Source organism: Arachis hypogaea, chromosome 15 (assembly GCF_003086295.3).
Source record: "Arachis hypogaea cultivar Tifrunner chromosome 15, arahy.Tifrunner.gnm2.J5K5, whole genome shotgun sequence".
Taxonomy (NCBI): domain Eukaryota; kingdom Viridiplantae; phylum Streptophyta; class Magnoliopsida; order Fabales; family Fabaceae; genus Arachis; species Arachis hypogaea.
The window spans coordinates 174487-190388 of record NC_092050.1 but is presented as its reverse complement, the minus strand read 5'-3'; the positions used below and the strand labels follow the sequence as shown (position 1 = coordinate 190388).

The 15902-nt window shown below is 29.2% G+C and overlaps 1 protein-coding gene and 1 non-coding gene across 2 annotated transcripts; both read left to right on the top strand.

Moving 5' to 3' along the window:
• The first annotated feature begins 4549 nt into the window (after positions 1-4549).
• TRNAS-GCU (transfer RNA serine (anticodon GCU)) lies at positions 4550-4631 on the top strand. Its single transcript has one exon. It is a non-coding gene; the product is annotated as a tRNA-Ser (tRNA).
• A 7095-nt stretch (positions 4632-11726) lies between these two features.
• On the top strand, positions 11727-13385 carry LOC112747315 (mitochondrial uncoupling protein 5-like). Its single transcript, XM_025795269.3, has one exon. The coding sequence runs from the start codon at positions 12236-12238 to the stop codon at positions 13211-13213; it is 978 nt and encodes a 325-aa protein (XP_025651054.1). The 5' UTR covers positions 11727-12235; the 3' UTR covers positions 13214-13385.
• The last annotated feature ends 2517 nt before the right edge of the window (positions 13386-15902 follow it).

Sequence of the window (15902 nt, the reverse complement as noted above, 5' to 3'; positions counted from 1 at the left end):
GTTGCCACCTCTCTGAATTTTGCAGATTAGATTAGATTCCTGCTCGCATGGTTATATACTCTTATCCTGTCTTTACTCTTTACTCTTGGAAAAAATATTGGGAAATTAATAATTTTAGTGAACAAATAGAAAATTAGTTAACATTAACGTAAATGTAAATAAAAATATTAGTCCGTTACTATTTTTTTATTTTTTGTAATAGAAAATAGAACTAGAATTATATGAAAATTTATTCAATATTTAAAAGTAACTCATTTATTTTAGAAATTCGTATGTAGTTATTTTTATTTAAAGTTGTTAACGAACAACCAGAATTATATGCGAGTGTTTACCTAATTTGATAGTGCATAGTTTAATGTAATTTCATAACAATGCTTTTTGTTACTAGCTTGAACATTATTTTGCATATTCAAGTTTTTTTTTTTTTTTTGGTTTAGTTGCATATTCAGTTATTAACGGAAGTTTCAGAGGGTGAAAATATACATTTGATTTTGGAAGCCATTTAATTGAACCCAAGGAGTAGGTGAGTGCCATAGCCCGTGCTTTGTTGTGAGCCTTTAGATTACACTTGCAGTATTTGGGCCAAGCCTTCTTAATATCTGCAATACGTTCAAAGTTAATGAACATTTTCATTGTTAATTTTTTTTGTAGGTTGTTTATTTGGTTGATTTCTTTGTGATATTCAAGTATTTTTGGTAGACATGTGATATTCAAGCTGTTCTTGTGAGTTATACAAGTTTGTTAAGTCCTTTTGTTCAATGATAATATCATAAACCTTTAAAAAAAGAACTTTGTTAAGCCCTGAGCCCAAATAACATGTTTTATATTTATCTCACTTTATCCCTAATATTTGGATTTCTTCCATTTGAAAACAATTTTGGTGTGCTACTAGAATAATGTAGTGATTTATTCCAAATAATAATGTTTGTGAGTAGTTACAATTTTCTTTTACAAACACATTGGTATAGATGCATAGAGCACATCTCCATCGAATCTTTTGAAGATTCTTTTATTATTTTTATATGTATTTAGAAGATATAATTTTGTCATTCTTCGGTTAATATTTTTTGCATTATGTAATTTTTTATATAAACATAATTCATTTTAATATAAATATTATATAACATTTACTAAATTTGATGTCTAAATAATTTTTTTTTCATGATATCTTTTATCTCAACAAGACAATAATAAATTGGTCATGAATCTAAATTTTATTTAAAAATTTATTATTAGTCAATAAATTATTGTATATACAAAATAAAATTTGAATATCTAATACTTATTTAAGTAAATGAGTATGCTGATATAGTGATATCCCAGTCAATTCAAACTAATTTTTTATTAATGTATTATAAAACTTGTAAAATTATATGCACTGATTATATATGAGATCAGTCACACAAATATTAAGCAAGTCATTGCCCCAACCATTTGGCCTTATATTACCCCCATCGTATCTGCCACCAAGTAACTTCCATCTGACCATCTCTATAATATTAGGGATCATCCATCACAGTCCATATCATACCTGTATATGACTTTATCTTATTACCTTCCAATTTATTAAGAATAGACAAGCAAATTGTCGCCAATAACCCAATTCATTGCACATTCGCACTAACGCAATTAACAATCTGTATGTGCCCCTTTCTTAAATTAAAGCTGATGGATGGTTAGTGGCCCAAATTGTACAAATAAATTAGGGGGTATGAAGGACCTATATATATATATATATATATATGTTCATGTCAATAATTGGCTAGAATTAAATCAGGAAACTTCCAACAACATATTTGCATGTTCTTCTTAGGCAAATCACTCTATATACCTTAGTTGTTAGGAGTTGAAAAAAAAATTCATTTAGGTTATTATGCCTTTAATTTAACTGTTTGAAATAAAACAATAAATTATTTGATTAAACTGAATTGCATAGTTTAAAATTACTAAACAAATATATTAAAATTCTTTATTTTGACCATTTTGTTGGACATAATTTACTTACACACTCAATTAAGGATTTTTTGAAAGGTATTTTTATTTGCTATATTAAATTTTTGCATTAAATTATAATTATTCTTATTAAAAAAGAAAAATATCAGGAAGTCGATATTTTTATCAATATTAATAAAAAATTTAGACTAACATTCAATTGGTTGATAACTTTTATCAATTTCTCCAATCTAATCAGAACATACGTGTAACGTGCACTGTATCTGTATCTGACTTGTATGACAAGTAAGACCTTGTCAAGCATTACCTTATATACTATTTATAGTTCAATCACCACTATAACATGAGATAATTTTTCAAATATTAATGAAGAAATTTTCTACTACCACAAGTGGAAAGATACTAGAGTAATGGCTAAATTATTATCTGCTTTTATAAATACTTCGTCAAATTATATTTCTCAAGTCCAATTCACTTAAGTCTGCTTAAATTCTTACTAATTTAAGTATTGAAGTCCTTTGCAGTACTATTCAGCATCATACAAATAAAGATATCGAACAATTTTACTATTTCGCATGAATGAGTCAAAACTTTCACTCAAAAAAGTTGGGACTTCACGCCTAAACTCATATATCACATTAATTTTAGGTATTAATTCGGACAAGTAGATTTTCTTTTAGATACTAAATGCAAAAATCAATATTTTTTTCAATGTGACACATAAATATAAGACAACTCATGAAAATTAAATATATATATATATAATATGAAATTTCACTGCCATTTAGTTGCTAATAACTAATATGATTATCAACTATATTATATACAACAACAACAAAGTCTTGTCCCATTAGGTGGGGTCGGCTATATGAATCAAACAACGCTATTAAGCTCTGTCATACATCATGTCTACAGAGAGATCATTTACATGTAGATCTCGTTTGACCACCTCATGGATGGTCTTCTTAGGTGTTCCTCTGCCATTCAACCCTTGTCCATCTTTCATCTCATCCATCCTCTTAACTGAGTGTTCTGTCGGTCTTATTCTCACATGTCCAATTCACCTGAGACGTAATTCTACCATCTTTTTCACAATGGGTGCTACTTCAACTCTCCCTTTTATATCTTCGTTTCTTATTTTATCCAATTGCGTATGACCATTCATCCATCTAAACAGTTTTATTCTACCACACTTAGTTTATGTCGTGCTCCCCTTTGGCCTCCCAACACTTCGTACCATAAAGCATAGCCGGTCTTATATCAGTGCGATAGAATTTACCTTTAAGTTTTAAAGGCACATTTTTGTCACATATAAAATCAAATGCACTCCGTCAGTTTGACCAACCTGCTTGGATCCTATGATTTACATCCTGTTCAATCTCTCCATTATCCTGTATGATGCACCCAAGATACTTAAAACTTTTAACTTTTCGTACGGTATTTTCTCCAATCTTTACCTCTATATTAGGGTTTTCCCTTCTCAGACCGAACTTACATTCCATATATTCCGTCTTGTTACGGCTTATACGCAGATCATATACTTCTAGAGATTCTCTCCATAAGTCCAACTTCTTATTTGGGTCTTCACTTGACTCTCTCATAAGGACGATATTATCGACAAAAAGCATGTACCATGATACAGGCTCTTGAATGTGCTCTGTGAGTACTTCCAAGACTAATGTAATAAGGTATGGACTTAAGGATTATCCTTGGTGTAATCTTATACCAATGAAAAATTTCTCTATCACACCTCCTTGAGTTTTCACACTAGTTGTGGTCCTATTATACATGTCTTTAATTGCATGAATATATGCGATCATTGCTCTCTTTTTTTCTAAAACTTTCCATAAGATCTCCCTTGACACCCTATCATACGCTTTTTTCAAATCAATAAACACCATATGTAGATCTCTTTTATTACTATGATACCTCACCATCATCCTTCTTAACAGGTATATCGCTTAGGTATTGGATCTGCCTGGCATAAATAATAATTATATTAGTTTTGTCAACCTCTATTACTTGTGTCTCTTTTATCAACCTCTATTCTATCACCATTTTCCATAACTTCATGGTATGACTCATGAGCTTGATCTCTCTATAGTTTCCACAACTTTATATATCTCCTTTATTCATGTAGATAGGTACCAAGGTGCTCTTTCTCGACTCATCAAACATCTTATTTGACCTTAAAATCTCATTAAAAAATTTGGTTAACCAATTGATGCCATTTTCCTTCAAAGCTCTTCCAACATCAATTAGAATATTGTCAGGTCCAAACTTTAACCGGAATATTATCAACTATATTATATATAATAAAAAAATCAACTACTAAATTAGTAATTTGTATAAAATATAAAATACACATATAATATAAAATTAGTTAAATAATATATGTATTTATATACAAATAATATTTTGGTATGATTATTGTGTTTGCAAGACTCTTAAGTTAAATGGATGATCAATTCAAACACTTTTGCTAATCTGGTTACTTATACATGATTAAATATTATACAAAACTTCTCTACACCAAAAATATGTAAAATTTATCCTTTAATAGTGAAAGAAAGTAGAGAGTGAAACAATCAAAGACGTCGCTTTGGCCGAGTGGTTAAGGCGTGTGCCTGCTAAGTACATGGGGTTTCCCCGCGAGAGTTCGAATCTCTCAGGCGACGGTGTTTTTATGTTCCTTATAATGGTTCCACACACGAACCTTCCAAAGTGGAGCCCACTGCACTTAGCAGTGAGACCTGGTTACTACTTTCTGGGGGAGGTTGAGTTCCCAACTTTTGTAATCAACTCCTTTATGCCTTCACCAGGTACCACCTCTTTAACCATTCAATAAAACGTGCTTTATTATTTACTATACAACTTTTCTCATAATAATGCTCCAAATGGTTGGTTTCAGATTTTTTTATGTTCATTTTAATCATATTTTAAAAGATTTATTTAGTAACCACTATGATTTTTGTGTTTGTGGTTAGATTACACGATGTTGCAAATTTAATTTCAACTTAATTATATTGAGTTAATTAATAACAATTTAACGACAACAATAAAATGATAAAATAAACAGTGTTGAAGTAATAGTTAATAGTCAATCTTGCATCTAATACGCAGTTGAATGAATTTTTATTTTAACAAATTAGTGATAATTTTATTTCTTCTCTTTCTTTCTTTTTTTTAATTTATTTTTATTACTAAATTAAGTCATAAACAAAAACATATTTTTGTTTTCTCTTTTGGAATCAGCTATGAATAACAAACATAAATTATTATACATTTTAGAGACACTTTTTCGAAGTAGATCTCATCATCATATATGTATATATACCTTTGGTATTCCTTTCTGCAAAATTATATTAATAATTAAAGTACTTGTGATATTATGAGTTTAGTTAATTAAAGTTTCTAAGGGAAAATAATTGTTAATTTTGTATTCAATAAATACATTAGAAACTCGTAATTCTCAGTTGAAAGATTTAAAAAATTTTGGTTCTCAAGAAATTTAGTATTCCGTAGGTTTCGTTAACCTGAAGGTCAAACCAAACAATAAAGAGAGCTCATTATATCATATGAAAAACAAATGATGATAAGGTTGCCACTTTGACCTTACAACAATTGAATGCATTTGGTCATCATATATAAGCAATCCAATTTTAATTGATCAAGTTGTCAACTCACTTGTATATTTAAGTAAAGATTAAAAATTTAAATTTTATTTTTTATATAATAAACCAACAACTATTGATAACTATAAATTCGTAAATAAAACTCAAATTTTATAACAAATAATATCCAGTTTAGGTAAATAATTTAATTAAATTTTAAAAAATAAATTAAATAATAAATATTTATATTAAAAGTAATTTATTTATAAATTATTTTGTATTTAATTTTTTAATTTTAAAGGTATTTATTTTAAGAGAAGAGTAATAATAATTTTTTTATTACGAGAAAAATTTCTTTTATTTTGTCTATACGCACTAAAATAATTTTTTACAAAGCTGCAATTTAATTTTAAAAATTATACCAAACATTTATGCTATTCAAGTTCTTATAAGTTAAAAAAAAATATGAACCTATCTAAATGGATCATGTCTTAGTTGCTGAGTTAATCTTAGGACGCGTGAGTGGCACATGCGATGCTTCTGGATGAGATTTTGCTGTTCAAATTTGAAAGGTAGTAAATTGGGAAGGTCAAGAATCGAGAATATGAGAATAGCATTTGATACCCTCCAATGGACACCCTTGAGTCTTAACCATTGGACTCTTTCGCCCGTGTTTGTTATTCTATTTCTATTCCTCTCCTATTCTTCAATTCTCGTTCCTAATTTTCTTTGGGCAAGTTGATTATTACGTAAAACCATTCAATTATGTAACCACTCCTTTATGTTGGACAGTGATTGATGATTTTTCCTTTTTCACTTTTCTCCCCACTCTTGTTTGGATCGGATCAAGTTGTATTTAGGTTTCATTATTTTGGGGTTATTTTTTCTTCTTAGCTAAGACGAATATTTCGAATATGGTTTTATCCTGAATTGTTTCGTGGTCAGGTTCTGTTGCAACATGCATAGAACATGTTTTGATGCAATGGTAAAGAGAGTTGGATTTATTAACCAGAATGTCTTCTTTGTCCATGTACATTTCATCTGACTTTTTCTCCAGACTATTTCAAATTATTTTATATTTTCTTTACGATTTTGTTTTCTAAAATGTTATATATTTGCGTGTCCTTTTTACATCATAATATATTTTTCCGTGCAATGTATCATAACATGAATTCACCAATGAAGTCAAATGTTATTAGTTATTTATACTTTTTCGTTATTTAAACACTGGTATAAATTTGATAAATGCCATTTCATTGTATGAATTTTTTATACAAATAACTTAAAGTAAATTTAATATTGAACAATTCTTTTAAAATAAAAAAATAACATTATCCTTTTTTACGAAATATTTAAATGATATTTTTTCAATCCTTATTTTTATTTATAAAATATACAAAAATTAAATAAATAACGTACATTTTAATTCATTTGATTAAAATACTCTTTAATAATTATTTTTATATATAAAGTAATGATAATTATTTTATTGTTTAAAAAATAATATAAAATATATACTTGTTATTATTGTAATAATTTTTATTTATTTTTAATATTTTAACTTATTACAAAAATATTTAATTCAAAATTTTTTATACTGAAAAATGAAAAAAATATTAAAAATAATTAAAATTTATTATATTAATAATAATATATATTTTATATTATTATTAATATTATTATAGTAATAAAAATAATAATATAAAATATATTTATTATTATAATATATTTGATTGATTTTTAATTTTTTATCATTAATTACGAAATATATAAAATTTTATATTAAATATTTTGGTAAAAAATTAAAATATTTTATATTATGTAATAGTAGTAATAATAATATATTTATTGTTAAAGTGATAAATTTTATTTACTTTTAAGATTTTATCATTAACCATGACATATATAAAATTTTTAAATGAAAAAGTCTAAGGAGTCAATATTTAATATATTTTATTAAAATTTGGTTAGTATTTTATTAATAAAAAAATAAATAATTTTATATCATTAAATATAATTTTATACCATTAAAAATAATAATAATAACTAATTAATTATTACAAATCATAAAATTTATTGATCCTCTAACACGTTTCATTTTAAATTAAATTTGCTACTTGTCGTCACTACTTGCAACTCGTGGCTGGAAGAGACCGCTGTTGGTGCGTGCTTGATGAGGGCTACTTGCTATTCGTCACCGCTGCCTGCTAATTACCGTGCTGGTACTTGAAGAGCTGCTAGAGAAGGCGAGCTTAGAAGACGATGGAGGAAAGACGAGCAAATAAGGGTTGTTACTCATCCTTACTGCTAGACCAAAAGACGTGAAAATGAGAGATTAGTGAATAGGAATGACAAAAAAAAATTCGCATATGTCAATATTTGCAGAAATTATTTGTAACGAAAAGATTAATGGAGATCTGTAAAATTTTTACGAGACAAAAATCTACTTTTACAAATAAATAGGAATGAAACAGGAGATTGAGGTATCCACTTCACAGAAATTTGTAAAAAAAAAATTACTTAAATGTCTATATATATATATATATATATATTTTGTATAAGTAACACTAATTCATTTTATTTTAATAGATATGACAAGAAAAAAATTTGCACCAAAAAGATACATCAAGATTATCTGTGACAAAAAGGTTAATGGGAACTTACAAAATTTTCACGGGAAAAAGACTCGCAAATAAATAGTGACGGAAGCGTGAGATTGAGGTATCAACCTCACAGGGATCTGCAAAAGAATATATACGCTAATTCATTTTATTTTAATCTATATGTTAAAAAATTTATATGTATTTTATTATGTTAAATTTATGTTTTAATTGTATTTAGTTGAATTATATATAATTTTATTATGACATTATTGATATTTAAAAAAAAATAATATTCATGAATATTGGAGAGAAATAAATGGAGATTCATAACAAAAGTTATGGGACAAAAATAAAGGCATTTTATTAGTTAAATGGTCTTCTATTTTTATAAAGACGTATTGCTATTCTTATCGGAAAAAAAAAAGAGAAAATGAGAAAAAAAATACGTATATAAATTATTGAGAAAGATCTGTGAATGAGTAAATCTCACTTGAAAAAAAAAAAGAAATTTAATTTGTAGGATTGAATTTATTACGTAAATACTCTTAACATCTTTTTCACTTTGACATCTTTAATATATCAAATTAATCTACTGTTTTTTTATTTTTTTATGGTTTACGCAAATCAATTCGATAAATTTAACTCGTTTTGTCACTCGTAGTTGAGAGATATTTATCATATATAATAAGAGTGTAGAATAATAAACCACTATATATCCTCAACTACCTTATATAACTATGATAAGTTCAACTCGTTTTTTACAAACTTTTTTTGTTAAATACATTGATATGTGTCTTTAAAATATTTATTAATGGAATTATAACTAAATAAAAATAAATTAAATAAATAATATGTAAATAAAAGTAACCAACAATTCACAATAAAAAAAACATTCAAAATTAGAAATAATAAAAGAAATCTGTTACACATATAAGTTTATATAAGTTGGCACAATCTCAACAAAAACAAAAACGACATTCAGTTTAGATTACGTGTAAACACACACATTCTTAACTTTTAAATAATGTAAATGGTTCTTTTTTCTCAATCAAAACCGCAACACTCAAAATTCAAATAAGGATTAAAATTTTTCAAAAATCGTTGCGAAAAGTGAAGGAAGTTACAAAGCTGAATTAAAAAAAAAAATATGAGAAAATAAAATAAGAAAGATGAAGATGAAGAAGTAGCAGAAGATGAAAAGAGAGAAGAGAAAGAGTTTTGAATTATGCAGAACTTATCAGCACACATACACAAAAAATTCTTTAAACAATACACTCAAATATCTTCGCGTTATACCCAAATATCTTCGTGTTACACCCAAATTTGTTGCAAATATAAAAAAAGTTTTCCTCTAATGCTACATCTTTTTCTTCTTCCTTTTTTCCTTATTTCTTTCTTTATTTTAGTTGAATGAATGTAAGTTCATAATCTTCTAAGTAATTTTACAGTATTATGTGTTTCTTCTTCTTCTTTTTTGTTTGATTTTTTTTTGTTTTTATTCTTGTTAAGAGAGTAAAATAAGAAGAAACTTGAGAAGGTAAAAAAAAAGATGAATAAAAAAGAAGAAGAAGAAGATGATGATGATAAAAAAAAGAAGCGGAAGATGAGGAGGAGGGAGAAAAGAGTTTTGAATAATTATGTAGAACTTATCAGCATGCATACACCGAAAATTCTTAAATAAGACATTTAAATATCTTCGTGTTATACCCAAATTTGCTGTAAATACAGAAAAATGTCTCTTTTAATGCTGCATTTTTTCTTCTTTTTTTTATTTATTTCTTTCTTTTAGTTGAATGAATATAAGTTTATCATCTTCCAAGTAATTTTGTACCATTACGTATTTTTTTCTTCTTTGTTTGATTTTTTTATTCTTGTCAAGAGAGTAAAATAAGAAGAAACTTGAGAAGATAAAACAAGAAAAAAATATGAATAAGAAAAAAATATGAATAAGAAAAAAAAAAGATGATGATGAAAAAGAAGAAGAAGAAGTAGTAGAAGATGAAGATGAGGGAGAAAAAGAGTTTTGAATGATGCAGAACTTATCAGCACACATACACAAAAAATTTTCTTAAAATAATACATTCAAATACATATATTTGTGTTACACAAAAATTTGCTGTAAATACAAAAAAAATATTTTCTTTAATGCAAAATTTTTACATTACATTAAATTCAAACCATCAACGATAAACAATAATTTTCACAAACAAAAATAATATTATTCACCTACAGAATCATAAACTACTAACGAAAACATTAACTATAATCGAACCACACATCAGCCACTTGATTGGATTCAAAACAATAATCAATTTCGTTCGGGTTCAATTAACAATCTGAAATTTGAATTATTCATTATCTTCAACAACGAGATAACTGTTCAAAACTGATTTTAGAACTTGATTTCAAAAACGTAGAGAATGAACAATAAGAAACACAGAGAACGCAAATAGAAAACATTGAGAAAATTCGAAAACGAAAACGAAATTCTTTTAAAAAAGGTAGTTATATATTCGCACGTTGATTGAAAAGTTTGTTAGATTAAGAGGCGCGTGAGATGAATTAAGGTAACATAATTTTTATGGATAAATGACTTGTATGTGGAGAATAATTAATAATAAAAAATCCGAAACTTAAACAAAAAAATAAGATTTAGTGTTTAAAATTTAAAAGTTAAGATTTTATGGTCATAGTTTAATATTTAGGGTTTAATATTTAAGGTTTAGAATTTAGAATTTATAATTTAGGATTTAGAGTATAGAGAAGGATTTAAAGTTTAAGATGATCGATTGTAATTAACGTGAGGTGATTGTTGGAGGCGACTAAGATGGCGGCGATGATAATTGGTATTGTGGGTAATTTTGTGGTGGAAGGTAAAATTGTAGTTTTTTTAAAGGAAGAGAAAAAAAAAGAATAATTTAAAAAAATTGTAAATGGACATTGGATTTTTTCAAATTATTGATTGATGTTGTTGTTTTTTTTTTATGGTTTTCAATAGCATAGTTTATATATATATCAGTTTGAGTTTTTAAATTATGTTATAGATAAATCAGTGTATTTATATATAAATTATATTTAAATGCATTAAATTTTTGATATATTGAATTGATTATATAAAAGATTTATATCGACGATAAAAGAATATAAATTTTCTTTGATATTAATTTACTATTATTAATGTTAAGAGATGAGATTAAAAATTAATTACAAAAACAAAAAATAGTTATAATTAAAGTGATATAAGAGTAAGACAAAAACTTTTTCCTCCATAAAAAAGAGAGAAGATTTCTTTAATAAATTTAGAAATATTATGCCAATTGGGGATAGTTGTAGAAATACAGCACATTAACAAACGAGTGTAAAAGATTGATACGGTTTTTATGTATATAACTATAAGGAAATGCTAATATGCTATAAAGATTAGCATCCTTCCCTCTTTCATATAGAATAAAAAATAACGTCTAATTTAATAATTGAAAAATCTATTTAGTTCCACAATTTCTTCAATTTTCTATTGATAAATTTGGTAATAAGTAATAACTCGAGGGAGAAATTTTTTTATTATTCTCTTTGTATTTGTAAAATTGATGAATGATTTATTTGATATTACAAATATAATAAATTTATGAATTTGATACAAAATATTGATTTTGTGAGGTGAATCAGAATGAAATAAGAAACAAGAGGGGGGCCTGCAGCGCAAACGCGTTAATTAAATAGCGCAATAAATTGTGCAGCACAATGAATCTAATTGGCTACGCTCCCGTAATCGCGTTAGACCTAAGTAGGAACCCTGACTCCTATAAATACTGCAACATCTTCTCTTACCTCTCCACACAAAAAACACATTCACACACATCAGATCTGACCTATCATATGTCTCAGAGGGCCGCCGTCCCCCACTCTTCTTCCATAGCCTGTGGCCTCCATTCCCATCTTATGGTCTCTAGTGATATCTCCAACTCCAACTGGTCCCAATAATCCCAATTTACTCTCTAATCCATTCTTTTCATTCTAACATACACTAACCCCAATTCATCAATTTTGCACAACAACAACAACATCATGGGTGTTAAGGGTTTTGTAGAAGGAGGCATAGCTTCAATCGTTGCAGGCTGTTCAACCCACCCACTCGACCTCATCAAGGTCCGCATGCAGCTCCAAGGCGAGTCCAATCCAACCTCCGTACCTTCCCTCCGACCCGCACTCGCCTTCCAAACCGGATCCCGATCCATCCACGTCTCACCACCTCCGCAAATCACCCAACCTCCTCGCGTCGGACTCGTAACCGTCGGCGTCAAGCTCGTCCAGCAAGAAGGCCTCGCCGCTCTCTTTTCTGGTGTCTCCGCCACCGTCCTCCGCCAGACACTATACTCCACCACTCGTATGGGCCTCTATGACCTCCTCAAGCAGAAATGGTCCGTCCCTTCCCCCGTTCCCGGCGGCGCCACCACCATGCCTCTCTCACGCAAGATCGAGGCAGGGCTAATCGCCGGCGGCGTCGGAGCCGCCGTTGGTAACCCAGCTGACGTGGCCATGGTGAGGATGCAGGCTGACGGGAGACTCCCTCCAGCTCAGCGGCGCAACTACAAGTCCGTCGTGGACGCCATAACGAAAATGGCGAAGCAAGAAGGCGTTGCTTCCCTGTGGCGCGGTTCATCGCTCACGGTGAACCGCGCGATGCTTGTTACGGCGTCGCAGCTGGCGTCGTACGACCAGTTCAAGGAAGCGATTCTTGAAAAAGGTTTGATGCGCGATGGTTTAGGGACTCACGTGACGGCGAGTTTTGCGGCGGGGTTCGTTGCAGCTGTTGCTTCGAACCCTGTTGACGTGATTAAGACTAGGGTAATGAACATGAGGGTGGAGCCAGGGGCTGAGCCGCCGTACACTGGGGCTCTTGATTGTGCGCTGAAGACGGTGCGTGCGGAGGGTCCCATGGCGCTGTACAAGGGTTTCATTCCTACGATATCGAGGCAGGGTCCTTTCACTGTTGTTCTGTTCGTTACGCTTGAACAGGTTCGCAAGCTCTTCAAGGATTTCTGAGAAGACTACCAAGATGATCATCTTCATTATGATAATGGCGAAAAAATAAAATGTTATGACTTGCGTTTTTTGTTTACTCGTGTCTTGCGTTTTCAATATTCCTGATGTTGTGCCTCTGGTAGAGTCATTTTTATTATTATGATTTAATCCATCAAATCCAATATTTCTGGAATCAACTGGCCTACACTTTTTAATTTTTAATAATAAAATTCATGACAAAATATAAAAAAATACAAATATTATTTTTCAATTTGTGATCGAGTCAAATTCTTTGCGTCCATCAATCTCAAGAATACAGAGAAGGTAGGTAACAAGTGGGCCAAAATTTTTTATTAGAAAATTATAGAAGATTCTATGGTTTTAGGTTGTGAGCGTGTAAGTAGCATAGTCGGTTGTAGAGTGTGGAACAGAACGCGGTTATTGTGAGGTGTGAATGCTACCGTGATTTGTGCTAAAAGATGCTAACTAAAAGCGTTGGTAACTTGGTATTGTCTCATCGTTTGACCCTTTTCTTTTGTTTTACTCTTTATGTTTGGTTAAGTTATTCCAGCGGCCAGCTTTAACAAGCGAAGCTACCAAATTGAAGCCTTGCAAGCTGTTTCCAGGGAAATAAAAAAGAAGATAACATTGTGACTGTTAGATAGTTTGGTATGTTTTGTTAAGCTATCTAAAGATTCATTATACTATATTTGCGTGAAGATATTCTTTAACAAAAAAGAAAAAGCAATGCTCAAGGGAAATTAGCATCCATAAGTTGCCTTTGTCCGGACTTAAAGGCTCCGTTAGGATGCCTTCTCTTGTTATGCAAATTGGAAAACATGATAAGGGAACATTCTTTTGTCAACAAGTGTCTTTATTTTAAGGCTCCTTGCTAAAATGATTTACAAATGGAAACTTTTATAGTTTTTTCTATAATAATAAGTTATAAATGAGTCACCCAAATGTGAGAACAAGCCAATAATGACACTCACAGTGGAATGGAAAATTGAAAATCAGCAATAAAATGAAATTTAGAGTCGTTTGTATTATGTTACGCTCGACTTTTAAATTAAACGGCTATCACATTGTTAGAGAAATTATATGCTTGATTTAAACCAAACGTGCTTTTCACTATCGATGATCCCTTCTTTCATGCTTGATAATTAAATTATATTTTATAAAAAATGATTTTATTAAGCTGAAAAAGTTTAATTGTCTTGGCTTGAATTCTATTGTATCCCATGACATTGATTCCTGTACATTTCATATTTCACCAAATTTTGAATGTGAGTTGTGACGCAACCTATGTTAAGTGCAGTATTTCCCCCACTTTTCTTAGTGCGTAAACGGCAACTATTATTGACCACAAACCAACACTACTATTGTGTATTGATTGGAGCTTGAAGCTATGGCTGCAAACATTTCCAATTTGGTTGTCAACACACAACGCACTCATAAGTCATAACCAATCGGAATAAATCCAGATACAAGTTAGAGAAGTGCTAAATAGCATTATTGTAGAAGGAGACAAACACATGGTAATAGAAATATCACTCCCTGATTTGATATTATTTCTCTTTTTAAATTATTCTGTATAGAAATTATTTGATTTTTTTTTCTGGTGATAGGAGAAAGTTTATAAAAATTCGAAAATAATATTAGAGAGTAAGCGGCCGACATTCTTTGTAGGAAAATAATAGGTAGACAGTAAAAATACCAAACAATATAAACAATAGATATATTAGATGTTTATTTTACTAATTATATGGATGATTATTTTAATATTAAAATTTAGGTAAATAATTTAAAAATATAATATATTTTTATTTAATTAATAATTATTCATGTTGTTCAAGATAGTCATTATTTATATAGTACTCCCCTTTCTTGTAATACCAAATGCATAAGATCATTGCATGCGTTGGTAAACTAATTTCCTTTAATACTTAAAAAAGATTTATTTTATCAATCGAGATATGGGCCTGTAATATTCATATTATTGATAACGGTATCTATGACTTTTGAGTTTTGACTCTGTTGATAAACTTAATACACGAGGCATGTTAATTTGTTTACTTTTAATTAGTGAATTCTTTATAATTAACTTGGCACATGAGTCGAATTTTTGCTGTATTTTAAATATGATGAGAAGGTACCGTGTAAAAAGATAACTTTGTTACGTAAAGGTTTCGATTAGTATTTGTTATAGTTGGATGTATTTGTCCGTATAACAATTTACAAGTGAGATAAGTTTTTTTTTCTCTTAAATAAAATATAAAGAGATAAATTTTCTTACTACTCATCGTTTCTCTCTTCTTAATAATATGGAGGCAGAGTATCACATAGTTATTGCCATGTGAAGTTACTTGCCATATAAGCAATCAATGTGATAAGATAAACTAATGTGTGATTAACCATTCTCTCAATTCGGTTCCGTATTTCATCTTTTCTCCTTTGGTTTCCCCCTTCACTCTGCACCGTCCATTTTATCATAAATAAATTGATTATATCTAATCTAATCAAATTAATACGTGAATATGTGTAATAACAAGCATCGTCAGATTAGAGTAAGAAACCTATCAAAGATTGTGTCAAGTGAACGTGTTAAAAGAATTTGGACACTTACTCTCGTACGTTCTTCTTTATATATATTTTTTTTGTAAAATAAATAAATCAAGTCAATGGAGATTGAAACATGATACGAGAAAAC

Excerpts from the sequence above, each read along its gene's own strand:
- LOC112747315 (XM_025795269.3), top strand. The coding sequence starts at position 12,236 with ATGGGTGTTAAGGGTTTTGTAGAAGGAGGCATAGCTTCAATCGTTGCA.